Source organism: Grampus griseus (assembly GCF_964374135.1).
Source record: "Grampus griseus genome assembly, chromosome: 1".
NCBI classification, from domain to species: Eukaryota; Metazoa; Chordata; class Mammalia; order Artiodactyla; family Delphinidae; genus Grampus; species Grampus griseus.
Window position 1 is genome coordinate 182,941,675 of NC_139017.1, and position 26,137 is coordinate 182,967,811.

General features: G+C 64.8%; 2 protein-coding genes across 3 annotated transcripts; both read left to right on the forward strand.

Annotated features, from left to right (window-relative positions):
• Positions 1-506: 506 nt before the first annotated feature.
• On the forward strand, positions 507-14,284 carry UBE2J2 (ubiquitin conjugating enzyme E2 J2). 2 transcript variants are annotated; one of them, XM_082647051.1, is made up of 7 exons: positions 507-669; positions 4,357-4,487; positions 7,117-7,157; positions 11,091-11,193; positions 11,274-11,412; positions 11,729-11,809; positions 12,393-14,284. In XM_082647051.1, the coding sequence occupies exons 2-7, from the start codon at positions 4,357-4,359 to the stop codon at positions 12,675-12,677; spliced, it is 780 nt and encodes a 259-aa protein (XP_082503177.1). In that variant the 5' UTR covers positions 507-669; the 3' UTR covers positions 12,678-14,284. The 2 variants fall into 2 exon arrangements, with proteins under 2 accessions (XP_082503177.1, XP_082503178.1); XM_082647052.1 differs by lacking the exon at positions 507-669 and adding an exon at positions 6,459-6,556 and having other exon boundaries at positions 4,476-4,487.
• A 1,698-nt stretch (positions 14,285-15,982) lies between these two features.
• C1QTNF12 (C1q and TNF related 12) lies at positions 15,983-20,081 on the forward strand. The gene is made up of 8 exons (XM_082659293.1): positions 15,983-16,352; positions 18,201-18,317; positions 18,398-18,482; positions 18,580-18,731; positions 19,066-19,174; positions 19,410-19,500; positions 19,715-19,793; positions 19,925-20,081. The coding sequence occupies exons 1-8, from the start codon at positions 16,185-16,187 to the stop codon at positions 20,021-20,023; spliced, it is 900 nt and encodes a 299-aa protein (XP_082515419.1). The 5' UTR covers positions 15,983-16,184; the 3' UTR covers positions 20,024-20,081.
• The last annotated feature ends 6,056 nt before the right edge of the window (positions 20,082-26,137 follow it).

The window sequence follows — 26,137 nt, forward strand, 5'->3', positions numbered from 1 at the left end:
AGAGTGCCTCCCGCGCTCTCCTGCTAAATGGGCACAAGAACTGGGCCCCCCAGTCCGCACTGGGCCGATCCTTTGAAAGGGGGCCGGCGGGAGGGTCGGCGTCCCAGAGAAGTCGGGCGGGGCTCACGCCGGCACCGCGGGGGTCACCCTCTTAACAGAACCTGTCTTCCCGCGGAAGGCCGGGGTTCCTAAGGAGGGGAACGTGCTCGGTGGGGGACCCCGGTCCGCTGCGGCTGCTGACTCTCCCCGGGGCCGCCAGCCGGACAGCGTTGCGGCTGAAGGATCAACCGGAGGGCCGCAGCTGTCAGACCAGACGTGCAGAAGGGCTCGGGCCCCGCCCCGCGAGGCTGCAAGCCACTGCCCATGCGCTTACTGTTTCCGCTTCCTGGGGCGGGTGGCGGCTGCGAGACGCAGGCGACGTCCGCCCGGCCGCCTAGAGAGGTCGCCCCCCGGCTAACCGCGCCCCGGAACCGGAAGCGTGGATAACCCCGCCCCGCGAACGGCCATCTTGGAAGCAGAGGCGGAGGCGGCGGCGGCGGCGGTCGGGGTGGGCTCGGTCCTGGCGCGGTGCAGCTCTGCGTCGCGGGCCCCACTCTCTCGCTCCCTGCTCTGGCCTCGAGCACGGCGAGCCTGAGCGCGGCGGCGGCCCACGCGCGGCGACGGGGAGAGGTGAGTACGCGCCGCGGGCCTGTGCCGGGGCCTCGGCCGCGCGTCCGCCGCGCCGGAGCCGGCCCGAGCGGCGGGCGGGGGGGCGCGGGGCCTCCGCACGGCCCATCCCCGCCCCGTCCGCGCTCGCGGGGCCCGACCTGGAGCTTCCGTGCGTGGAACCCGATTTCGGTTACGGCGGGGCGTCCGGGGCTCCGGGCCGGCTCTTTCTCCCTCCGGCTAGCTTGGGGATTCGGGTGGTTACACGGTTGGCGTCCCACGGAAAGGCGTCCCGTTAGTGGCACACTTACGGCTGCCGTCAGGACGGGCCGGCGTAGAGCTTGGTTCGTAAACTGCTCTGGGAATCCGTGTTGGGATGGGGTGACTGCCGTCCAGCCCGCCGCCGCTTCATCCCCGAGCAGTTAGGACTCCAGACCGCCCCTTATGTCCCCCCAGCAGTGAGCGTGCCTGGTTGACGCCCTTGGGGTGGTAACTGAGAGAAAATCCGGGCGGTCAGAGTGGGACGCTCCACGCCGGGCGGCCGGAGTGGGCCCTGGGCCGGCTCCTCGCCTGTGCACGCCCGCTCTCTCGTCTGGCCATGTGTAAGCGTCTCGCCCCTTTTCCAGTTAGTACCACTTAGTTGGTCTATGTTTAGTTCCCATCCATTCCCGACCGCACGCGGGCCCAGGCATGAAACACTTAGAGAGGTCAGGCCCCAGCCGGTGGAGGGGGCGGCGAGCGGAGCTAGTGAGGGCGGTGGTCGCGGCTCTGTTCTTTGGAGGTGCGAGGCCCTCGGTGTAGGCTCGTTTTCGCGGAGAGGAACTTAAGGGTCTCGCTTGATTGAAAGGTCCCGCGTGTCTGCAGGCACCGTTGGATCTCGGCACCTAGAACTGGCGCTCAGTCATCCGCACACTTTGGCCGCGCCGATCTCTGGCAGGTGCGGGAGTGGCGGCGGGGCGGCCCCCATCAGCCCCGGGCCTCCGTCCGGCCTGTGAAGCAACCCTGCTGGTGAAGGGAGAGAATTCCGTGCGAGTCCCGGGCACGGGTGTGTCACGTGCCCTCTGGCGGGTCAGGCCAAGGTCTCGTGCCGCACAGTCACTGGAGCACTCAGCCGCCGAGCGGGAGAAAGGGGCGGGCGGCACGTCTGTCCCCCGTTGCCTCGGGCTGCCCGCCTTCAGCTTCTCTGCCCTGCGGTTTTGTGCACGGGCCCTGTTTCTTGTTCTGTTCTGTTTTGAACGTCTGCGCCTTGTTTCCTTCAGTGTGACACGCCTTACATGCTCTCTCCGTGGGGACGTGGCCTGAAGGGCCCTTGAGGAGCGCTTCATGGCCTGTGGAGGCGCCTGGTCTGTGCGCACGGGCGGATTGGGAGAGGCCGGCTCACCGGAAGTCACCCGGAGGGGCCTGAGGCCGCTGCGCAGAGGGAGCCCTTTCCTTTGAGGGACCCGGTAGCTGGATTGTAAGTCGGCTTTGGAAGCAAAAGCGAGAGAAAAGTCCATTTGTGCCCAGGCGGGCAGGATCTGTTTTATTTATTTTCTGTGGCCGTGCGCTACCCTCTGTGAAGCACCCAGCTGGCCGCTTGACTGAGGCCCGCACGGCTGTATCTGAATTACCCAGTGAGCTGGTTTGTGTCGGCAGAGTTAACTTTACGGCGAGCAGTTAAAGGAAACGAGTCCTGGGTGGTGGCCCTACTTTTGGACTGTCGCTGTGTTTGTCACTACACATCGCCCTGGTCCCCTTGGCTTCTCCGGCCTTTGGGGCGGTGCTGTGGACGGAGTGCTCCCCCCAGGCTGGTCTAGCCACCTGCGAGGGCACACCAGCCAGTGGTGTCTGCGGGGGCCTGGCGGGCACCTGTGCGGAGCGGAGCTGGGTGGCATGGAGGCGCTTGACCAGGGCCTCGGCGAGTTGTCTGCCAGTAGAGGCTGGAGCGGGAAGGGGCCGTGTGGCTGGGATGAGGACGGGGTCGGCTCAGGCCATGTCGGGGGCCCTGGGAGTCGGGTGCTAGAGGGCGGTCTGGGGCTGCTCCGGAGAGCTCTTGGCAGGTGGTGGAGGTGTTGACGTTTATTTGCTTAGTTCTGGGTGCCTCCTGAAGGGCTGCGATCAGAATTGTGCGATGAGAAGGGTCATCCGACCTCAGCGAACAGGATGGACTGAAATGGAGGGAGACTGCGAGCCGGGAGGCTGGGCGGAAGTCTCGAGGTCTCTGACGGGCAGAGCAGCGGGCCCTGCATCAGGGGTGTGTGGTGGGGCTGGGGAGAGTGGGGGTGAATGGGGATCCGAGGTTTAGGGGCCCCAGAGTAGGAAGCAGGGCTGCGCTGTGATGCGTGTGGCGGGACCACTGCGGGTACCCCGGGGGTGCGGAGCGAGACAGCAAGCCCTGGTCGTCGTCTGGTGGGGAGGCTACTCTGAGGAGGATCCCACTGGGCAGGAGTCCATGGCCTCTGGTGCAGCGACGTGGGCAGAGGCTGATGGGAGGGAAGGGGCATGCAGAGGCCCCGGGCTGAGGTGAGGCGGGGCCGGCCCGGTGCGGGGAGTGGCTGGCTGCAGGTGGAGATCCTGGCCACTGTGGGCGGGACAGGTTGGGAACTCGGGCAGAGTGACTCCTCCCTCACTGCCCCCCATCCAGTTGGCCTCTCCTCTAGCCTGGACACTCCTGTCCATCCTGAGCTGCACACCCTGGTGTGTTCTCTGTCTCCACCATGTTTTACACCAGTGGCTTTCGCGCTTTATTTTTAGCAGTAGAACTTTTTTGCTTTTGCACCTTACGTTGTGAGAAATTCTGGTAGGTTAAGTGGATCGAGCTGGAGCCGTCGTGGTGCCCGTGAGAGTGGGGAGCCCTGTCTTGCGCGTCCCCATCCTGCCCTCCCGCCTCTGGGGCAGAGCTGAGGTGTCCCAGGGCCCCCTCAGGTCTCTTGCCTTGAATGGTGCCTGCTCCCTCCTTCCCTGTCCCCAGCCTTCAGTGCTGTCCTGTGCCATCCTGTATGTCCCATGGTGTCGCATCCATCCTCTGCTGGGCCACCAGAGTGACCTTTCTAACAGAAGATCTGATGTGCCTTAAGGTTTGGGCCTAAAATCTCTGTGGGCACCGCTTGATGGCCTGGCCTCGCATCCCTGGTTGGCCTCATCGGCCGCTGTTCACTGTGTTTGGCTCCTGCCGCGGTGACCCAGTGGTGTGTCCTGGATGCAGGACACTTCCGTATCTCTGCCTGTCCAGCTGCCGCTTCCTGAGTCTCTCTGGGGTCCCCGTCTCTCTCTCCAGTCCCAAAAAGAGGCTCTTTCTCTGCTCCTCTGTTGCTCCCACCCACCTGTGGCCAGTGGTAGGTGTGCTGGAAAATGTTTAACAGCGGGCGTCAGTGGGCCGTGGCGGGGGAGTGGCACCGCCCAGCACGGCACTGGGGAGATGCTCGCGTGGCAGGCGGTCAGGGCCTCCTCCCGCGACCCTTGCAGATAGAGCTCTCTCTCCCCGTGGAGGTTCTTTGAAAACAGGAGTGTGGCTGCAGGGTTTTTCTTAACCTTTCTGTCTGACGATGTCGTGTCAGCGAAGATCCTAGCGGGCAGACAGGAAAGGGGACTCCGCGAGGCCCGCGGGTGTCTGAGGGCTCAGGCAAGTCAGCGCGGCCCATGAGCCTTGACTCTGGGTGGCGGGGGCTGCCTGTAGGGAGGGCGGCAGGGAACACCTCTGTCCTCGTCAGCATAGACCTTTGTCTTCCACAGATGAGCAGCAACAGCGCTAAGAGAGCACCCACAACAGCGACGCAGCGCCTGAAGCAGGACTACCTCCGGATTAAGAAAGACCCCGTGCCTTACATCTGTGCCGAGCCCCTCCCTTCCAACATCCTTGAGTGGTAAGGCTCTGCATCCTCCTTCGCCCACACCACCCGTCACCCAGCTTCTCGGGCTGGGCTGTGTGGGCCGGATGGGCCGTCTTGGCGCGGGGAAGGGGCTCCTGTGCCCTTGGCAGGTGTGAGTGGACTGTGAGGCCTGTGGACGCTGCCCGGGTGTCTTCACGATGGGCAGCAGCTGGGGGTGTGGTGGGCTGTCCTTGGCCCCTGCGTGCTGGGGCCAGAGAGAGGGCCCTTCCTGGGCGAGGCTTTGGGGCCTGCAGGCCGCACGGCTGTTGGCGGAGCTGCGCGTTTAGGCTCTCCTTCTCTGCTCTTTGCTTCTTGGTGCTGTGAGGCGCCCTGTCGTACTTTGGCGAGTTGGTGACGGGGGGCGGGTCCTGATGCTCCAGCTCTGTGTTTCGGGAACGTGCATTTCATAGTGATGGTCGCCGTGTTGTAGAAGAGCTGCTCCTACCAGGTTTGCTGGTGATTTTGTGAGAGACAAAGCGTAGGGCGGAAATAGCAAGGAGGGTTTTCTCCTTGTTATGTTTTGTTCTTAACAAATACTGAAGAATTTTTTTGAAATTCAGAGAAAAGAGATCTGAGTTAAAAAGCATTTTCCAAGTTGGACAGGTGTTCGAGGATTCTGGGTCTGCGTTCCTCCCTTGGCTCGCAGAGAAGGGCCAGCGCCGGCAGGTGGGGCAGAGGGTCTCAGGGGGAGACTGGCCTTGGCATGTGGGGGAGGCATCAGTGTCGCAGCAGAGCTCTCCCTGCCCCCAGACGACAAAAACCAAGCGTGGCCCCCAGGACGTAGTTGGCAGGTGGACAGATGGGTCCCATGGCAGTCTAGGGGAACATCCTCATTGTGTGGGCCCCTGCTGCACGTGAGTCGAGTCGGGTCCTACGCTCCATCATTCGTTAGGAGGACCCGCTGCAAAGGAAGAGGCGCAGGGCAGAGTCCGTTGGAGACCGGACACAAGCTTCCCCTCCCCTGTGGCCAGCTGTGGCAAGCCCTGTGAGGTGTATCCACCAGGGAAAGCCTTTCGGGACTGAGCACCAGGGATTTCAGTGGGGTGGGTCACGGGCAGCTCTGCCTGGTACCCGCCAGTGTTCCAGACTCCCAGCAGGACAGCAGGCTTCCCTTCAGCATTAAGTACGTTTTCTGCACAAATAGTTGAGATGCATTGGGGTGATGAGAACCCCTTGGAATCCAGTTCCCAGACGCTGGCTGAGGACAGCAGTGTCAGGCCTGCTGCGTGGGCTCTTCTGCTCAGCTGTGGGTGTCTGTTGCTTCAGCTGGGAGAAGAGCGTGTTTTTCTGGAAGATGCCTGTCCTCCAAGCCTTCCTTGCTCTGCTGCCCCAGGGCTGCTGGGCGCTCTCAGAGCGCTGCTCACCGGCCCTTCCCGGTGTCCTCAGATTGGGCACAGGAATTGGGAGCAGTAACAAATTAAGGCCACGTTCCTTGGTGTGTTCCTGGTCTGCTGACACGGGACGACAGTATTTTTTGAGTCAGACGTTATCAGGCAGCAGGGGGTAGGGGTTGTCGCAGCGTCCTGGTGGGAAGCAGCGCCCGAAGGGGCGGTTACTGACCTGTGCTCAGTGTGTCTGGTGTGGTATTTTTGGTTAGGTCTACTTTCTTCTTTGTGCCTCTCTGTCTTCTTTGAAGATTCATTAGCTCAGGGACTTTCCTGGCGGTCCAGTGGTTGGGACTCTGCGCTCTCACTGCTGAGGGCCCAGGTTTCAGCCCTTCATCGGGGCGCTAAGATCCCACTAGCTGAGAGGTGCGGCCAAAAAAAAAAAAAAAAAATCATAAGTTCAAATGCTTCTTGACGTAGAGATGAAGCCTCGTTTATTCACGTGGAGAGCAGAGTCCATGGCGGCTGGTGCTCCTGGACTGAGGCTCTCTGCGTGTGAGGACTTTGGTGACAGTCACGGGCTGTCCCTGTCCCTCCTGCTGGAGGGCAGCTGCTCTGAGGTCGAGTCTGGTTCTTCCAGGACGTCAGGGCCGGGGACCCAGCCTCTGCGTGTCTCCAGCTGTTCCCGGGTTAGCTACTGCGTGATATTTGGGCATGCTGAAAAATACCAGATTTCAGGTACGTCTCAAGAATAAATTGTGAAGTTAATTTTTTTTTTTTTTTGCGATACGCGGGCCTCTCACTGTTGTGGCCTCTCCCGTTGCGGAGCACAGGCTCCGGACGCGCAGGCTCAGCGGCCGTGGCTCACGGGCCTAGCCGCTCCGCGGCATGTGGGATCTTCCCGGACTGGGGCACGAACCCGCGTCCCGTGCATCGGCAGGCGGACTCTCAACCACTGCGCCACCAGGGAAGCCCGTGAAGTTAATTTTTAAATCGTCGGTTGACGGTTAGAGAGGATTAGCTTTTTGCATATTGTGTTGTGGATACAGAAGTACTCTGTGGAAAACTTGGGAGACACAGCCTCTCTGATCCCGTTACAGAGCGGCTAACGTGCCAGCAGCTGGAGAAGCTGCAGAGCTGGGAGCTGGGTAGCTGGTCGGGTTCACCCTTCAGCTCCCCTACTGAGCGTCTGTGAACGTCTAGTTGCGGGTGGGCGCTAAAAATCCTGGCCTTGGAGTGACTCAGACTTTGGAGAACTTGCCGTCCCCAAAGCCAACTCATTTTCTTCCCTCCCTCAGGCACTATGTGGTCCGAGGCCCTGAGATGACTCCCTACGAAGGTAAGTCTTTGCCCTGAGTTAGAGGAACAAGTGGCGGCGTCTGTGTTCAGAGCTGCCCTTGCCTGAGAAACACCTATTTGTAAATAACACTGTTTCTGGTTTGGATGTGCGTGAGGTAGACCGCACGCGTGTGGAGCCCCTTCTGGTTTCCTACAAGTCATAGAGGGGTTTGCTCGGTTTGGTTTTGCCCATGTACCTCCGTCTTCAGGGGCTGCTGTGAGTATCGAATTTACCCAGCCTCTGACGTCAGTGGGATCAGAGCTGAGAGAACAGACGGGGGAAGAGTAAGACTAACATGTGTATTGTTGAAGGAAAGAAGGGTCATTTCCTGAGTGCTCACTCTGTGCCGAGTCCTCTGAGCTGAGGGGCGGGCCCCTGTGCGGGTAGGACCCTGAGGTGTAGGGGGCTGCAGGGCCTGCCGTGGTCAGGTGGTGCTACCCAGCATCCTCTGGTGTTTGCAGACAGATCTCGGAGCTGTCAGTCAGTGAGCCTCCAGGGGCCCGAGGGGAGCGTGGCGCCAGCCTCCGGGTGGTGGAGCCTGGGACAGAGCTGTGGCCAGGTGGGCACTCTAGTCCCTGGGTCCTGATTTCGGGTGGCCGGAGCAGCACACTTGGGTCTTCCTCCTGGGGCTTGTGCATTCGATGCCACTAGAGGACCCGTGCTACTGGGGAGGAAGTGTGGGTGCTCGGGACGCCCAGGAGTGTTGTGGGTAGTTGGGAAGACAAGCCACTAGCCTCGTGGGACTCTTGTGGCCCAGGAATCCCTGTTGGGGGATGACCTGCCCTAGGGAAACAGTGTGCAGAAGCGTATCTATAGGGTGGATGTGTCATGACCACAGGGTAACGGGCTCGGCGATGGCCTTGCGTGGGGGTTCCAGGAGAAAGGGCGGAAGACAGGCTGCAGAACAGCTTGCACAGCTCATGTTAAGACGCTTACGAAACACACGATACGTTTTTAGCGAACTTGGACAGACACCGAGAACGAGCAGTGTTCTCTCGCGAGTAGGGTTAGGCCTGGTTTCAGAGTTTTCTTATTCTTTGTGGTTTGAGTGTTTAACGTACAGTAGAGAACATTGCTTACTAATTGTGTGATGAGAGCCCCCCACACACTGAGCCCAGGACCAGCCAGAACTGTTGGTGGCGTAAGTGAGGCTGACACCTGGGCAGAGGGTAGAGGTGGCAGGGAGAGGAGAGGGCAGCCCCGAGCGAGCGGTGTGGTGGCTGGGACTGCAGGAGACCCCCGCCCACCCAGCCCCTCTGAGCTGGATGAAAGGCTCTCCTTTTCCAGACCCAACCTTGTCACTTTTCCTCTCATTTGCCCCATCTGTTCTCCTGTGTGTCCCTGTTGTTCCCGGTCTAAAGGCTGGGAAAGTCCTCATCCTCCTTGTAAAGCTTTCCTTCGGAGACCAAAGCTTTTCCTGCTGCCCTCCCCCTCCTCCGCTGCACCCCGCCCACACGCTGCCCTTCTCCCCTCAGCACCTGCTGTTGTGCCCTCTCCTGATGCCTGTCCCCTCCTCAGCTCAGGGCTCTGCTGTCTGCAGTGCCATCCTCTGCTGACTCTGTTCCCATCAGGGTCTCGGAGGGACCCTCAGAATTGCCGCATCTGGTGGATGGCTCTCAGGCCTCAGGGTCTGGGCCTGTGTGGACTCTGGCTCCCTCCTCCTTTGCTCCTCTGACTTCCGGATGCTCTGACCCTTCCCTCCCACGTCCACGTCTGTCTGGCTCCGTGTCGGTTGCCCGCTGACCTGGTCCTTGCTCTGGGCTCTGCCGGTGCCAAAACTGTGACACTAGTTTCACAGTTCCGGTGGGCTTCCCGGTAGTACACGAGTGTTGATCTGTGTCTAGAGGTTTTACAGCATCCCATTAAAACCCTAACAGGTTTTTGTAGGTGAGCACAGGCTTATTCAAAAACTGCTTCTAAAACTTATGGAAAGGCGAAGGACCTAGAATAGCTAACATAGTTTTTTAAAATCATAAAACTGGGGGAGTCACCGTGCCTCGTTCTGAGACTCTGCGGTGTCTTTGTGTGGACCGGATGGTGTGGCCGGGGCGGGTCCCGGGGTGGAGCAGGGCCCAGGGATCGCCCCGCACAGCTTCTCTGTCAGCGGGGCGGGGCCGGAGGTGCCTGGGGTTCCAGGCGCGGTTCTCCTAGGCCTCCTCCCGGCCCGGTGCTCACAGTCTTGTCTGTCTGTCCCGGGGCTCAGTGCCTGTGGACACTTGGAATGAAGCCGGAGGAGAGGCCCAGGGGCCTTTCACGCCCTCGGATGCACCTCCCGGCCCGGGACGGACCCTCTGAGGTTGGGAGTGTGCGCCTGGGTGCAAGGAGAACTGCAGGCCCCGCCACCGTGGACCCTGCTCATGGCTCTGCCTGAGCCCCTCGCTGTGCTCGGCCGCGCCTGGAGCCCTTCCCTCTGGGGACTGGCGGGGGGTGCCGACGGGTCCCCTCTGGATCAGCCAGGCGGGGTCGCCACCCCCCACCCCCCGCCCCCGACTGAACGAGACGGACAGTGTTCCTGTGGTGTGAGCCCGCTGCTTCCCGTCACGACCGCGCCACCATGGTCTTCTCTGGGCCGAGCGCCTGTTCCCATCTCCTGCGCTTTTTCCATTTGGGCTTTTCTCAGTACTTGTGGGTTGCAGGTGTGCTTCAGCGTCGCTTCTAGAGTTAGTCCCTTGCTGGTGGGCTTTTCTGTGTGCCGAGCTGTCCTCGCAGGTGACACTGGTCTCAGTCACCCCTCCACCCCCGACAGTGAGAGTGGAAGTGAGAGCACACCAGGTAGCTGGGATGCTGCAGCCGTACAAGGCGGTGGGAGGCCTTGCCCTGGTGGGGTGCTGGAGCGGAGACCTGCAGGGCTGGGGGGACAGCTGGGAGTTCCAGTGGGAGGACAGGGCAGCTACCCCAAGCCTCGCTGTACACGCACACATGCACAGACACGCACACGTCTCTGGGAATCCTGTGAAACTCACGTTCTGCCCCGCCGGTGTGGGTGGGCCCAAGGCTCTGCATTTCCAACAGGCTCCCAGGTGCCACCCTGAGAGCAAGGGGGTGAGGCCTCCAGTGGGGACGGGATGGTGGGACCTGGAGCTGGGTGGGCAGGGATGGAAGCCAGGGGTCCGGTGAGGTCACTCCAAGCTTTGGGGGCTGCATCTGTGGGAAGGTGGGGCTGCTGGGATTTGCTGATGGAGTAGGTGTGATACGGGAGCAGGGGACCCCCAGAGTTTAGTCTGAATAACTAAGAGGACGGAGCTGCTGCTTGAGGGAAGAAGCAGGAATTCCATCTTGTACCCGTCTGGGGCAGTGTTGCCGGGACGGTCAGTACGCAGGTCTGGAGTGGGGGAGGGTCTGGAGGTGCCGGGAGGATGCCAGGCTCGGGTTGGGCCTTGAGGAACGGTTGTGAGGCCTGAGATGGGGTCACGTGGCCCAGCGGGGATGTCTGGTGACTTCAAGGTCAGGAATTTTACATAAAGGAGGCGGAGCATCTGGCAGGGCTTGGAGGGGAGCGGGGGGGGGGGGGGGGGTCAGAGTTTTGTTGTTTACTTGTTTTTAAGGGGGGGAAATGATGGTGCGTTTGCCTGCTGCTGGGTGTGGTCTGGTGGAGGAGAGGCAGGTGGGGCAGCAGTGAGGGGACCGGAAGAGCTGCCACTCGCGGGGGTGGACGTGGGGCCAGCGAGGAGCCTGGAGGTTCTGTCCTGATGCTCTGCTCTCGGGGAGGGGGGCACGCGAGGGTGGAGGAGGGACGTGTAGTCGGCAGTGGGGGTAAGGGCCCCCCCCTAGGTTGGTGGTCGTGAGCCCCAGTGAGATGTGTGTGTTCCAGGGATGGTCGGCTGGTGGGTAGCGGGTGGGGACACCTAGCTGGGCCGGGCCGGGACCCTGAGGGCAGTGAGGGCCTGTCGGCGCTCTGAACAATGACAAGGCTCCTTCTCTGTTCTGATACAGGTGGCTATTATCATGGAAAACTAATTTTTCCCAGAGAATTTCCTTTTAAACCTCCTAGTATTTATATGATAACTCCTAATGGAAGATTTAAGTGCAACACAAGGTAAGGCGTCCAGGGTGCTTCTGAAGTGGGACTGGGGTCCTGAGGAGTGTGCACCCCGCTGACTGGGTCCCTTTCTTCAGGCTGTGTCTTTCCATCACGGATTTCCACCCAGACACGTGGAACCCGGCCTGGTCCGTCTCCACCATCCTGACGGGGCTCCTGAGCTTCATGGTGGAGAAGGGCCCCACCCTGGGCAGCATTGAGACTTCGGACTTCACAGTGAGCTGGGGGCGGGAGGGGGGCAGTGCGGTTGGTCTCCACAGCTGCTGTACCCAGTCAGGACAGCGACTCCTTGATACCGGGCTTTCATTTCTCTCCCGTTGTAAGTAGGGGTCAGGTCTAGCATCATCAGTGGATGATGCAGGAAGGTGAACAGCCTTCGGAGACCACACGTCAGCTTGTCACGAGGAGCGTGCTTGTGGAGTCCTTTCCACACCAAGAAGACAGCAGCCCTCGACTGTCTGTCAGTGTGTGTTTAGATGTGAAAGAATTGAAATTAACCTTCGGGCTGATATTTCTTCTTTTCTCTTCCTAGAAAAGACAACTGGCTGCACAAAGTTTAGTGTTTAATTTAAAAGACAAAGTGTTTTGTGAATTGTTTCCCGAAGTCGTGGAGGTAAGAAAGTGAAAGTTGGCCATTAGTTTTGCTTTCCCCGTGTCAGGGACACTTTGATTCAATACTTTCCACAGAGAACATGTGCTCCTGTACTGCAGACCGGGAGTGGGGGGGTGTTTAGGTGCAAAGACCTGACCCTCTCCTCCGGGGTCTGGGGGTTGGATGGTGGGTTGGAGACGGGGAGAAGTCGGGGGAAGGCCGCTGGGCCTGTCGAGGTCCTGGGGGGCCAGGGGTGAGGGGCAGGGATGCTTGCTGGTCTTGGTGCCAGAGCAGACAACCTGGCCATGAACGGGAGGCTGAGCCACACGCAAGTCGGGGCCCTGGTGGTTCAGAGTAGCTCGGACCTGGCTCGGTCCTAGCTCGTGAGGCGTAGGCTTGGCGGATTTGGCAAGTCATGTGACCTCCACGTCTGTTGAACAGGATTCGCAGCGGCACTGCCTCCGAGGGCAGTTGTCAGGACGAAACGTGCAGCCGTTGCCCGCCGACCCTGCAGGGTCTCTGTAGTAGACCGCGGTCCCCTCCCTAGCCCTGAAGGAGCTGGCTTGTTTCAACCAACCCTTGTTTCTTGCTGTTTTTGTCTTAGGAAATTAAGCAAAAACAGAGAGCACAAGACGAACTCAGTAGCAGACCCCAGGCTCTCCCCTTACCAGACGTGGTTCCAGACGGGGAGACGCACCACGGCCAGAACGGGCTTCCGCTCCTCAATGGGCACGCGCCGGGCGCTGGGCCGCACCTCGCGGGGCTCCAGCAGGCCAACCGGCACCACGGACTCCTGGGCGGTGCCCTGGCGAACTTGTTTGTTATAGTTGGGTTTGCAGCCTTCGCCTACACGGTCAAGTACGTGCTGAGAAGCATAGCGCAGGAGTGAGCCGCCGCCACGACCAGCAGAGGTGGTCGGAAACGAGGGACGCTGGGCCCGAGCTCGACGTGGGCTGGCTGGACGTGCCGCCGAGCACTGGGCGGGCCTGCCTGACTCCTGGGGTTAGCTTTTTAAAAACCTTCAAAAGGAAAACACAAACCAAAGTGTGTAGTTGGATTTGGAGACGTGAGACTCCCAGCCCCCATTCTGCCCTGGCGTCTGTTGGGGGCTGGGAGGCTCCATGTCCACGAGAGGGCCTCACGCTTTGGTTTTATAGCTTATCTCCTGTATTGTCTTTTGGATCTATTTTAGTAATCTGTTTTTCATTTTATTAGATTTGGTCACTTAAAAATATAAAACTTGATGCCTATCCAACACTCTGCGTGCGTTCTTAGTGTGGAGCTCTGACTCGGCAGGCAGTGCCGGGGGCCTGGCAGGGTGGCTGGGGGCCTGGCAGGGTGGCCCGGGGCCCGCTGGCCGGGGACAGCCATGGGTGGGTCAGGGGATTGGGCTTTGGCATTTGTGTTTACTTAGAATGAAGCAGGTTCCTCCTGGGAAAAAGCACGTGTGCTCTGTTTTGCTGAAGTTGAGAATCTGCTTCCTTTCTGACCACAGGCTGTCACCGGGGCTGAGCTGTGCGTCCTGCGCGGTCGCGCTGCCGGCTTTCTCTCACCCCCATGGCTTCCTGCGGGCTCCCACTGGCTGCGCTAATGGAAGGAGGAGACCCCCCCCAGCGGGCCCCTGGGTCCCACCCGCCGGACAGGCTCTGCACACGTGGGGCTTCCCGCACACGTGGTCCAGCTCTTTGGTTTGCCCTGGAGACAGGCTCACACATTCCCTTTCACAGCGGATCCGTGGCCAGTTCTTAGAGGCTGGCCGCCCGGGAAGGACACCCGGGTTCAGGGGCAGCGCCGGTGGGCGCCGTCTCAGACCTGGGGCCTGCGCCTCCTGGATCGCCGACGTCTCCCTGTTCTCGTCTCTGCTAATGACATCCTGCACGGTGTTTGGAAGGCGCCGTGTCCGGGCGCCACCGCGCGACACCCTGTGGCCTCGCTCCAGAGGCCGGCAGGGAGGCCGCGTGCAGCCCGGCGCTGGTGCATCTTTCACGTTCTTTGTTTTTTGATCAATTTATTTAAAATTGCTCTTTGATTTACTGCTTGTGTGTATTCAACCCGCTCTTGTGAAAAAGAGTCTTTCATTTTGTCTTTGTTCCTAAATTTTGTGCTCTTGGGGTCTGTATACCACAAGTTCCTCTCCGCCCAGCACTGGGTAGCCCGCGGGCAGCTGGGTGTCCTGCGACCCACGGTGGACCCCGGTGGCGGGGTGGTGCTGTGCTGCTGGGCCCGGACCCCGACGGGTGCGGCTTTGCCAGGCCTCCCTCCGTCCACTGCTGGCCCGAGGGTGCGTCTGTGGAGGTTGGTGCCCCTTCCAGACGCACCGCGTTTCCTGAGGTTCTTCGGAGGAGGAACATTTGGGAAATAGAAATTACTTGACAAGTGTTTTTTCTTTTGTGTGTGTGAAATCTCAAACTTTTAAAAACTTCAGTCAGCGGTGGGAGCAGATCTGTGCTGTACAGAGGCTCCCCCTGGCACCCGTGGCGGTTTGCTGTCTGATGTGACCCCCGAATAAAAGATGACCTTGTCCTGTTGGGCCTGTGTCTCTCCCTCAGAAGGTTCTCCCAGGCCCAGGTTTGGGGTGTCACCTGGCAGGCGCAGCTCGGAGGTCTCAGTCTGAGGCTGTTGCGGCTCCCCCCGGGCGGCGGGCAGACGGCCTGCTGAGGGCTGTGCCGGGGCTCCGAGGTCCCGTCCTCCCCTGTGGAGGCGGTGTGTCCATGGTCGGGTCGCGGGCAGCTGGCCTGAGCCTCCCCGCGGGCAGCCGGTGGCTGTGGCTGGGAGGCGTGGATGCCTCGAGCAGGCTCCCTTTGGTCCAGCCTCACTGGGGGAGCTGGGACCCACAGGACCCACGGGCTGGTGCCGGAGCCTGGCGCAACTGCCATGTCCACGTGGCCCAGGCCAGCGGGACACAGGTGCCCAGCCTGGGACAGGAGGGGTCTGTCTGGCAGCCCCCTGGCTGGCTGTTGGCCGCAGGTCACGTGGAGGGTCCCAGCGGGGATGGCGCAGCGGAGGCTTCTGTACCATGACCTCCTCGAGACCTGGGCTCAGCAGCCGGACACTCGACCCCCACAGTGAGTTCAGGAGTCACTGGGGCTGGCCGCTGCCGTCCTGGGAGGTGACCACCTCCACCTGAGCCAGGAGGGAGGGGCCAGGTGTCCTCGGGCAGATGCTCCTCACGTTGTCCCCCCCAGCTTGTGTCTGGGGCGGGTCTGCCTGTAGCTGCCGACTGTGGACATGGCCTGGGGCCGGGGTCTCCTTCCCCGTTGTTCCTGCTGGAGTCTGCCAGTTGCGGGGGGGGGGGGTGTCATGAGGGTCTCCTGTGCTGCCCTCCAGGGTAGTGAGCCGTGCCACCTTCCTCAAGGCTGGGCTGCAGGCAGCAGGTCCTTGACGGCCAGCCACAGCTCTGACGGCCTGTAGCCCCAGGCTGCACCAGCCGAGGGGTGGCTGGCCGTGGGGGTCCTGCCTTAAGCATCGAGCCTCCACCCGGGCCTCCACTGGAGCCTGTGGGTGCCCCCTGGCTACAGCCGTCTTGCTGCCTGCAGCCCAGAGGTGAGGAAGGGCCCCAGCTCCCCCGGGGACCCGCCCACTGTCACTTGCTCTCCTCTGCTGCTGGCTCGTCTGGCTGTGCACAGCTGCTGGGGGGACAGTCCTGGGGACTGGAGAGCCCGAGGGGCCCGGCTGAGCTGAGGGCAGCCCCTCAGTAAGGGTGGGCCCTGGGCCCCGGGGGGGGGGCAGAAGGGGTCTGGGCAGCCATGTGCCATGCGTTTCCTCCGAGGCCAGCCAGTCTCCCCTGCTGGCCCCGCTCACCCCAGGCCACCAAGGCTGGGACAGCCTGGGAGCCCGGTGGGTTGGCTGTCCTGCTTCCAGACCCTGCCCTTCCCGGGAGCGGGGCCAGTGCCTGTGGCAGCACCAGGACCCTAGGGTGGGGGCCCTGCAGCGGAGCCAGAGGGGTCAGGATCCGGGAGAGGTGGTGAGGAGAGAGGCCGCAGGAGGCGGCTGAGGGGCTGTGATGGAGTGCGTCCCGCCCGTGGCTTCAGGGCCCCGCCCTGAAGGGGCCGGGGTGGAGGCCGCCTCGCCCCTCGGGCGGTAGCAGTGTGGGTTCCGCCCCCATCATTGCCCCGGGCCACCCGTGAGCCCTCCCCCTTGGGGTCCGCCAGCTCTGGGGAGGAGGGGAGGGTTTATTTGGCGGCAGCGCGGGCGGCAAGGGCACTGCTCACGAGGGAACCTGTGGGGACAGGGGTGTGTCCTCCCGCTTCCCTTGCTAGCCAGGCTCATCCCGCGCAGACATGCACCAGTGGTGGCCGGGCAGCCCTCGGGGCTGTGCTCCCGCGCCGGGGCTCTGAGTGCCTTCAGGCACCTGGGCTCACATCACTGAGCCGCTGCAGCCGACCCGGCAGCCAACATGCGCTGGGTCTGGGCGGCCGCCGCGGCCCTCCTCTGGCCACAGCTCACGCTCCTTGGGGGCGTGAGGGCCCGGCGGGAGCCCAAGAGGCCACGGAAGCCCGGCCAGCACCCCGCAGCCCCCAACGCCACCACGTCCAGCAGCGAGGGGCTACTGGGCTTCCCCAAGGTATGCAGGGTCTGGGCGCACGTGGGCGCCTTCCTCCCAGCTGCAGGCTCTGCCCGCTGGACTCTCCAGGCCTCCCCTCCCCGTCTGGGTGGGGGGGGGGCTTTGGGCAGCAGCCACAGCAGTGTGGATCGGGCGGGCCTCGAGGACCCTCTCTGGGCCTGGGGAGGGGTGGGGGCGTGGAGGGGCTTCCCAGTGGGCTACATTGAACCCTTTGAAGCCCCAGGGACCATCATGCCCTGAGCAACCTGCTGCCATTTGGTGTGACTGCAAATTGGGGAGGTGCTTTGGGCAGCCAGTTCAGAGCCCCTGCTGCAACCCGGGGTGCCCCAACTCCCGCCGCCAGTGAGGCCAAGGCTAGCCTCTGCCTGACGCGCTGCTGGGCAGCCAGCACCCCTTACGGCCTCTGGCATGGGACGTGCTCCAGGCCTGGGAGGCCCCCGGCCCTCTGAGAGGAGCTTCTTGTACCTGCCTCAGCCCTAGGGTTCCACCCTCTTGGGCTGGGGCTCCCCGAAGGGATCTTAGAGCTGACCCCAGCAGCGCAGGCCTGGTGGCCGCTGGAGTGAAGCGGCAGTTGCTGGGCCAGGCCCCCTGCCAGCCCTCGAGCCTTTGATCCTGGCCTCCCGCCTCCCGAGGGCGTCTCCGTGGCGGCCACCCCGGCTGCTCTCGGCCCACGCAGCCCCATTGGAGCCGGAGGCGCCGTTTTCCAGCTGGGTAGGCCGAGGAGAGAGTCCGCCTCGGGCCCTGCTGCCAGGGGAGTGGGCTGCCAGCAGGTTCTGGGGCAGAGGCACGCAAACTCTTGAACCAGGCTCCTGGGGGAGGTGTCCTTGGGGACAGTTCCTGCCCGGCCTGCCCCTCCAGAGCCAGGGCAGGGCAGTCTGGGGGCAGATAGGGGGGTGTCCCTGGCCACGCCACCCCTGCCACAAGACGGCCCTCCCCAGGCGTCAGGAGCCCTGCTCTTCCTGCTGGGGCTGGGCTCCTCCCCCACCTGCCCACCCCGGGTCCTCCAACATGGCTCGGGTCTGAGGCGGCCAGAGGAACAGGCGGACAGCAGAAGTGAGGACCCGGAACGTTCGGAAGTTCCTGGCTCCTCTCCCTTCCCTGGCGGGCCCCTCCCAGCTCCCCAGGGTAAGGGCCTGCCCTGGGAGCCTGGGCCTTCGTCGTGTTTGGCGCTGGAGGCTGACCGCTGGACCAGACCTTGGCCAGGACCCCTCTTCGTGCCTGCCTGGACGGCTCTCCGGGAGTAGCCAGGGCTCCACTGGCCTCGTGGCAGTGGCTCTCTCCTGCCACACCAGAGTCTGCTGCGCTCCTGGCCACTTCAGGGACCTCTGTGTGAGGCCGGCACACAGACCTGGACGCAGAGAGGGACCGAGCTCCTGGCACATGCCCCTCCCCTGGCACGCTGTCGCGTTCTCTGACGTTGGGGCTGGGCGTGCCCCTGCCTCTCCTGCTGCCCTGCTGCAGAAACTGGGCGTAGGAGGGGGGCTTGCAGGGTCCGATCCTGGGCTGCCAGCTGGCACACCCGATGCCCAGCACAGAGTGGGACCTTGCCCACTGCCCCCAGCCTCACACGGCTCTGGAGAACTCACTCCTGCCCACCACTGCCTTTCTCAGCCGGGGCTGGGCCCCTGTCAGGACATGTGGGGCCCGGCCCCGTGTGCACACGGGTGTGCCCGTCTGCTTGGGAACGGTTGCTGCAACACAGCAGCAGACCCGAGGCTCCTGGACGTCAGGCCCTGGCCTGAGTCCTGGGGGTGGCCTGTGGTGCCCCGTTGCCATCTTCCTTGTGTCTGCCCAGGGGGCAGTGGGGCCTGATGGTCAGCACTCTAGCCCTGTCCTCTGACCCTTCAGCTGCCTGAGGCCTCAGGGCCTGAGTTCACAGATGCCCACATGACATGGCTGAACTTCGTCCGGCGCCCCGATGACGGGGCCTCAAAGAAACGGTGCCGAGGCCAGGACAAGAAGTCGGTGAGCCCCGGGGTCTAAGCCCAGGATGGGGATGGCTGTGGGTCCCACAGCTATCCTCATTTTCTCCTGCTCCCCCACAGCGAGGCCCCCCTGGCCCCCCAGGACCCCCCGGTGCGGAAGTGACCCAGGAGGCTGTGCTCCGGGAGTTTCAGGGGATGCTGAAGGGTAGGCACCCCCCGCCCACTCTTCTCCCGAGGCTCAGGAGGTCACCCTGGGGGTACCCCAAGCTGAGCCGAGCCGCCCCTCCACCCTGTCCCCACAGAGGCTACCGAGCGTCGGTCCTCAGCGCCGCTGGGCCCCCCGCTGCCCGAGGGGGCGGGGAGGTGGCTGGTGTCCGAGGCCTTCCACTGTCGGCTGAAGGCCCCGGTGCTGGTGGACAAGAGGACGCTGGTGGAGCTGCAGGGCTTCCAGGCCGTGAGTGGGCATGGGGGGCAGCCTGGGGGCTTCCACCGTGGGTGCTCAGGCCCCAGCAGGGCCGGGCGACCCCGGGCCCACGCACGCCCCGCCGAGGCTCGCGGTGGGGTCCGGGGTGGTCAGGGGCAGGCACACCCTCCCCTCTGGAGGTCCTTGGGGCCCCGATCTGTGCCCAGAGGCCTGGGTGGGTGCAGATGCACGGGTCAGCCCTCTGCCTTGCCCACCTGGGGCCTCTTTGGGCTGGGGGCTGTTGGTCTCAGGCGCCTCCGCCAGGCTGGGTGTGGAAGGTGAGGGTCCAGACTCTGTAGCCCGCACCCCCCTGCTGTCCTTTCAGCCCGCTGCCCAGGGCGCCTTCCTGCGGGGGTCTGGCCTGAGCCTGGCCTCCGGTCGGTTCACGGCCCCGGTCACCGCCATCTTCCAGTTCTTTGCTAGCCTGCACGTGGGTGAGCGGGGCCGGGCCAGGGTGCATGTGGGGCGTGGGGGCTGGCCTTCCGGGTGTGCCCCAGGCCTGGGTCCTATTGCAGAGGCATCTCCTGCTCGCACCCTGACTCCCTTGGGGGCTGGACGGGTCCTCACGCCCACCCTCCCCAACCCGCAGTGTGCCCCGAAGCCCCCCAGCCCCTGCCCCCCCTGCTCCGTCCTCCCTGAAGGTGCTGCAGACCTGGCCTGTCTCCGCAGACCCCAGGGAGCTGCAGGGCAGGGCCCGGCTGCGGGCCCGGGACACAGTGCGTGTGCTGGTCTGCATCGAGTCCCTGTGCCATCGCCACACGTGAGTGGGCCCTCCTGGGGGTCGTGGGGGCGTCCTGAGGGGCACGGGGACCATCTTGCCCACAGAGGGGGGCTTCCCTGAACACAGAGAACTGCAGTGAGCACCGGGGCGGGAGCATGCGAGTCTCTGGGCGCCAGCGGGGGGGCGGGGGGCCCACCCCACCCCACCCCACCCCACGGCCACTGTGCCCTCACCCCTGCGGCCCCGCGTCCAGGTCCCTGGAGGCCATCTCCGGCCTGGAGAGCGGCGGCAGGGTCTTCACGGTGCACGTGCAGGGGCTGCTGCAGCTGCAGGTGAGGCCGGGGGTCGGTGGGGCAGTGCGGGGGCGGGGGGCAGTCCTGGGCCTCCAAGCTGCCCGGGCCGGGTGTCGCCTGGCCGGCAGCCGGGCCCTGTGGGTGGTAACGTCCACTGTGGGTGTCTGCAGGCGGGACAGTACACCTCCGTCTTTGTGGACAATGGCTCCGGCGCAGCCCTCACCGTCCAGAGCAGCTCCAGCTTCTCCGGCCTGCTCCTGGGCACGTGAGGGGCCAACGGGCCGCGGGGCAGCTGCCGCAACCCTCACCCCGCTGCCCTCCGGTAAACCTGGGGTCACAGCAATAAAGAGCCCCCAGCCCTTCCTGTCGCCTGGTCGCTGCGGCGTTGTAGGGGCAGGGGTGGGGGAGGGCGGGGGCAGCAGCAGCCGTGGAGTGGCCTCAGGACACCCATGCGTGCGGGCGCGGGCTTGGCCCTGGAGGTGGAGCTTCCGGCCGAGCACCCTGGCAGCTGGGGTGCGTTCCCCACGGCCCCTGTGCCTGCCAGGGGCCACGTTTACCTCGATGACAAGGACAGGTGTCTGTTCAGGCACCGCTTGGCCCTGCCCATGGCCTGGGACCACCCCTCCGCCTGCCCAGGGCCGGTCCAGCCTCAGAGGGTAGCAGCCCGTGGGCACTCACAGGGCCTGGGAGACCTCGAGGCTGGTGAGTGGCACAGTGCGTGTCGGGGAGCAGAGGGCGAGGCGGGGCCCCCCGTGGGGCTGGTGGGGAGCAGACAGGTGTGCTGGCCTCACACCCTCCAGACGCGGACGATGTCCCCGCGGCCCGGGTGTCCTCAGCGTCCCTCATTCCCCCAGGGACCTTACTTCTCACCACCTTCTCCTTGGCGGCTGCCCCCCCCCCCCCCGGCGACAGGGTCAGAGTGGCCTGGACAGGCGGCTGAGGCCCTGCCTGTGGGTCCTGTGGATTCGGCCCCTGCCCGCACCACTCAAGCTCAGACGGAAGAATGTAAATTGGTTGTGGACGTCCGGGTCTTTACAGAGCTGCCGAGATACCATTGCTGGTTGGCACCTGGGCCCTGGGTGGGCGGCCGCACCTGGCCCCTCCGCCCATGACTGGGGCTTGGGGGTGGGGGATCAGCTCCGCCGCAGGGGGGCCCGGAGACCCGTCTCCAAGGCTGAGCAGGGAAGGGCAGGGGCTCGGGCGTCCGTCTGCCAGCTCGGGTTGGCGTGGGGAGTGGGGTGGGTTACCAGCCGCTCCGCCAGACCCTCCCTGCAGCCCGCTGGGTAATGAGGCAGGAAAGCACTGGTGCCGGGAGGGCACCAGTGCGTGCAGCGGCGGGCGTGGCCACTGACCCGTCCCCACCTCTCTCCCCGCTCCCCCGGGTGGCATCAGGGGCCCCGGGTCTGGGGGCGGTTCTCGGCTTCATGGCGCCGCCGGCCTGGCCTGAGAGGGATGTTCCCGCCGCCTGCAAGGGGGAGGCGTGAGTGGCGCACTGGGGTCTCTGTTGGGAGGTCGGGGGAGGCTGCGGGCCGCCCCCCACACCCCCGGCACCGAGGTCCTGTGTGGGCCGAGGAGCCCAGGCCTCCTGACACTGCTGTATGGAGCCCAGCTTGGCCGCAGGCACCAGTCTGTGTTCCCACCCATGTACAGGGCTCACTGAGGCGGTGACTGGTGGGACCAGACCCCCCCCCCCGCCCCCGGGGCTCTCCTGACTGTCCTTCAACACTGGCCGGTCCCCCCACCCTACCCCCGGCCCGGGAGGGGGCAGGTCTCACCTCACCCAGACCTGCCAGGGGCTGTGATGACAGAGGTTGGGGCCAGGCCCTGCTGGGGCGACAGACGGGAGACAGGAGATGAGGAGAAGAGAGATGGAGAGGACGGACAAGCCGGCCGCCCAGGGCTTCTGCGGGCAGGTGGCCAGGGCCGGAGGGCCCGCGCCCGGCGCCCGACTCCACGCTTCCCGTCTGTCTCTTCTTCCTCCCGGTTTCTGCCCCTAATGGGAGGTCATTAACCACTTAGCTCTAATTCCCTTGGAATGTGCCATGTCCAGCTGGGCCCTGGCGCTGGGAGAGCTGGAGCAAAGACATGGGGGGCTGGGGTGGGCGGCAGTGGCTGCTATTGGCGGGTCCAGGGGCACGAGCTGGGGTGGCCCTCAAAGACGCAGGCTGTGCTCCCAGTGCGGACAAGCGGCCAGTGCAGGGTGAGGCCCCAAAGGCCCCGCCCTGGACCCAGCAGCAGCATTTTCTCTCGGCCCCGTCATCTCCTGAAGCTGGACCCAAACTGGGGTGTTTGCTAAGCTCCCTGGGCCCTGGGCCCTCACAGTCACACCCACCCGGTCTGAGCAGGGGCTCCTGGGGTGGGTTGTAGCAGCTCTTGCCCCTCGGGCTCACCGGGGGTTCCGGGTTGGGGGCCTGGGGACGGGCTTTTCCCTGTCCTGGACTCTGGGTTTGGAGCTGGGCTTTGAGGTGGCCAGCACAGCGCTGGCGGCCTCAGCTTGAGTCCTGACTCCGAGCCCTGCTCTGAAGCAGCGGCAGGTGCTGGGCTGACCCCGTTGGCCCTTCTAGGCTCAGTTCCCAGAACCTCTGGCTGACCCTTCTGCCTGCAGCCGGGCCTGAGGACTTGCTGTGCTGGGGGCTCCCGCGAGGGAGGACGCTTCCTCCTGGGAGCACTCCAGCCCTGGCTTCCCAAGCCCTGGTCCCCGGCCACAGCCGGGCTGCTGCTGACTGCCCCTCCCGGCCCCGAGGCTGAGGCAGCCCTGGGGTGCTGGGGGCAGGTGTGTCCAAGTTGGGCCAGAGCCAGGTCAGCACCCTCGGCCTGCTGTCCAGTTTCAGTGCAGACAAGAATGTGGGTCTCTGGCTCAGGGCAGTCTGAAGTTCTCTCAGGTCCGGGCGCAGCTGCCAGCCCCCTCCCTTCCCCCCACTCCGCCCCGCAGGAGCTGGCAGGGGCAGGGGTGGCCCCTGGTCCCCTCTGTGGGCTGCGGATGGGACAGGGTAGGGGTGAGGCCAGCAGGACAGGCTGCCCACCTGGCCTGGGCTGGGGCTCTGGGGAGGGGGAGGCCCTCAGGGTGTGGCCAGGACACGCCGGCCCGCTGCAGCCTTTTGCAGCCGTCTGTGGCCGGTGCCCAGCTCGGTGTGACTTCGTCCCCTCAGGCTAGGCCTGGGCTGGGCGCAGGGATCTGCTCCAAGGGCCCCTTGGGCTGCCTCTCCCCACCGGGGCCCCTGTCCTTAGCCAGCCCAGACCCTCTGACTCCTGTGACCTGGGCCAAGGACCCAAAATGGCCCGAGGGGGTGTGGGTGTGGGGAGTGCAGCGGGCCCGTTGGGACCTGGGTGGACGTGTCCTCTGTGTGGCTGTGCACCTCTCCCTGGGTCTGCACGAACCTGGGCCCGCCGTGCTGACCCCGCGTGCCCCAGTGGTGGCTGCGGTGGTGACTCTGGGAGCTCCGCCCTGCCCTGTGGTCCAGGTGGAGCCTCCCATGGTCCCTGGTGTCTGGATGCCGCGTGGGGGTCTCTGAGTGCCCTCTCTCTCCGCCCTGCGGCCTGCCTGGGCTTTCTCGGCAGAGCCGAATCACCAGGACCCTCGGGAGTGGATACAGAGCAGGTGTCCAGGCCTCGGCGGCTGGAGACCCTGGCTGGCCGGTCCCTGAGCTCAGGAACAGCCATGCTCAGGGTCCTCGGCACTGGTCCAGCCAGGGGGGCTTTCGTGCTGGGCAGTTGGGCTGGTGGCCGCACGGCCATGGGTGCCGGGCGGGGAAGGGCCACTGCCCAGGGCCTGGAGCTGGACTCACCGGACGGCCGGGGACTCTGGGTGATGGGGGAGGGGAGAGGGGCTCCCGGCCCCTGTCCTGGCGCAGAAGCTCCTTGCGGGCAGCAGGGAGCCTTATCTCATCCGAGGCCTCCAGCCTGCACTCAGCGCTCTGACCTGGGACCTGGCTGCACCCGGGGGGGCCCTCGCTCGCTCACTGGGCTCGGCCAGCGTGCCCTCTGGGCTCCGTGTTCAGGCCACTCCAAGCCCTGCATGACCTCGGGGCCCTGACCCAGGTCATCGAGGTGCTGGGTCTCCAGCCCGGGGTGCCTGAGCTCACCCAGGAGCTGACGCCTCCAGCAGCCTGGGGCCTCCCCCGGCCCAGCCCTGGAGCTGGGTGGACACAGGCTGGGGAGCCCGCCTGGGTATTGGCAACTCCCACACCGGTGCCTGTGTGTGCCGCCATCAGCGCGCCTGCCCCTCGGTGCGTCTGCCGGAGTGTCTTGTGGTGCACGCGGGCAGGCCTGGCGGGGGCCAGGGCCCTGGGGACCAAGGGCCTTTGTTCGGGAGGATTTGGGTGCAGCCCTGCTATGGGGCAGTGACTCATGGGCTCCTCTGGTGCGATGACATTGGTGTTGCAACAGCTGGCGTCACACGCACACCTGGGGCAGTGGGGCAGTGGCCAGGCCAGGAGAGATGGCCACCTGTGCCCGCAGCCCCTCCGGGCGGCTGGTGGGACCCGGGCGTGTGAGAATGGGACTGAACAGGAAGGGGCATCACGGGCAGAACTCCGCCTCTGAAGCGAAGCGTCTCCAGAAGCAACCCCTGCTGCTGCCCCGCCGCCCCGCCGCCCTGCCGCCCTGCCGCCCGCACCAGGCCCCGCCGCGGGATCGGCCTGGCCTTCACTGTGGAGGCTGCCCGCTCTCGCCTCTGGGGCCGGAGGCGCAGGCTGGGGTCCGTCTGGGAACACAGTCAGAGGGCTGGACACGGTGACCCAGCACTGCTGGCCGGGCTCGAGCCTGGCTCTGGCCATCCGCCCGGCACTCTGCGCGGGACGGGGTGGGCGGCTGTAGCCGGGGGTGCCGGGCCCCCTCGGGGGCTGGGCCGCCGAGACCCTCAGATGCCAAAGGAGGGAGGGGCCGGGGCTGGGGTTTTTCCTTCTCGGGTCACTGGGCCGGGTCAGGCCCTGGGTTAGTGGGAAGTGGGAGCTGGACGAGGGCCCTCCCTGGGCGCCTGTCCCGCTGGCAGGGCCGTGGAGGTTCGGTGTTTAGAGGACAGAGTCAACCTCTGTCCGGTCCCCATGGCCACCCTGGCTCCTGGCTCCTCCCCAGCCCTGAGCGTCACCCAGCACCGTGGCCAGCTGGGCCCTGCCCGGTGGACCCTGCTGGCCGGCTAGCAGGCATGACCTGGGGCCAGCGGCCATGGGGTACCAGCTGTGAGCCCAGGGCATTGTATGGTGGGAGGGTCCTTGATGTCCTGCTGAGTGGCCAGGTCAGAGTCGGCCCCCTGCTAACACCCTTGTCCCCACTGCCCAGACCTCCTAAGGTCCAGGGTCCAGCTGCCCACCTGGCCACCAGAGCCCCCTTCCCAGGGCGGGGGGTGTGCTCTCGGGTAGCTGCCATCTCTAGGCTCCAGTGGAAACCCCTCTGTAGAGACCCGTGACCCTACCACCTCCTAGGTTCCCCCCAGGCCCCCACTTCCATCTCCTGGGCAGACCTCGTCAGTCGGGTGGCGTTGGCTGGACCCGGGGTGCCTGCTGGTGCTTGGGCCGGGGGCCGTACCTCTGCCCTGTCTGCTGACCCGGCCGACTGAGGCTGACATCCAGAGTGGGGTCAGGCCTTGCCCCAGCGTCACAGGAACTGCTCACCTTTCCTGATGTCACTCATTCCTCGCGTCCTGTTCTGGGGCTCCAGGAGCCGGGAGGGGTATCAGTGGAGACTCGGCCGTTGGCCACTGGCCTCCCCTGTGACTCCCACCAGACCCGGGCCCTGGGCAGAGCCGGTGCTGCAGCCACGGTCTGCGGGATGTCCACAAGGTCACACTGAGGGTCTTGCTGGTCACTGTGGCCCGAGCAGAGGACTGAGGCTGGCCGCCTTCCACTCCCCTCCTGCTCTCCTCTCATCACCCATCCAGGGCCCCGTGGCAAGGGAGGCTCAGGGTCCTTGGGGAGGAAGGGTGGGGTGGGTCCCCGGGACCCCCAGCCGAGGAGGGACCCTGGGGACGCGTGGGGTGGCCGGTTGCCGTTTGCTCTGGGGGATCCCTGAAGCGGTCGGCGCCGTCGGAGGGGTCGCCTGGCCGCAGTGTGGCCGTGGTGGGCAGTGCTGCCTCTGTGTGAGGCCGTGAGGTCTGAAGGGGGGAGTGCTGGGGAGGGGTGGGGAGCCAGTAGCACCATCCACAGATGGGGTGGGGTTGGGGGGGGCGGAAACGAGGGGTGGGGCCTGGGGGGCGCCCGCAGAGGCCAGGTGACAGGTGAGAGGTCTTCTTCCAGCTCCCAAGGCTGTGGGGACGGTGACCACAGGGGAGACCCAGGCCTGGGGGCCTGGACAGGTGGGCGGGGCGGCCTTTCACCGCCTCCCTGGACTCATGGTGGGAGAAAGATGTCGGCTCAGCCCAGAGCGTGTTTATAACAAGGAAGAACAGC

What these genes read in the sequence shown, in the direction of transcription:
- C1QTNF12 (XM_082659293.1), top strand. Translation starts at nt 16,185, where the DNA reads ATGCGCTGGGTCTGGGCGGCCGCCGCGGCCCTCCTCTGGCCACAGCTC. An exon ending in GGCTACTGGGCTTCCCCAAG is followed by an intron (nt 16,353 to 18,200) that starts GTATGCAGGGTC and finishes CTGACCCTTCAG; the next exon opens with CTGCCTGAGGCCTCAGGGCC. An exon ending in AGGGGCTGCTGCAGCTGCAG is followed by an intron (nt 19,794 to 19,924) that starts GTGAGGCCGGGG and finishes GGGTGTCTGCAG; the next exon opens with GCGGGACAGTACACCTCCGT.
- UBE2J2 (XM_082647051.1), top strand. Translation starts at nt 4,357, where the DNA reads ATGAGCAGCAACAGCGCTAAGAGAGCACCCACAACAGCGACGCAGCGC. An exon ending in TGAGATGACTCCCTACGAAG is followed by an intron (nt 7,158 to 11,090) that starts GTAAGTCTTTGC and finishes GTTCTGATACAG; the next exon opens with GTGGCTATTATCATGGAAAA. An exon ending in AGATTTAAGTGCAACACAAG is followed by an intron (nt 11,194 to 11,273) that starts GTAAGGCGTCCA and finishes CCCTTTCTTCAG; the next exon opens with GCTGTGTCTTTCCATCACGG.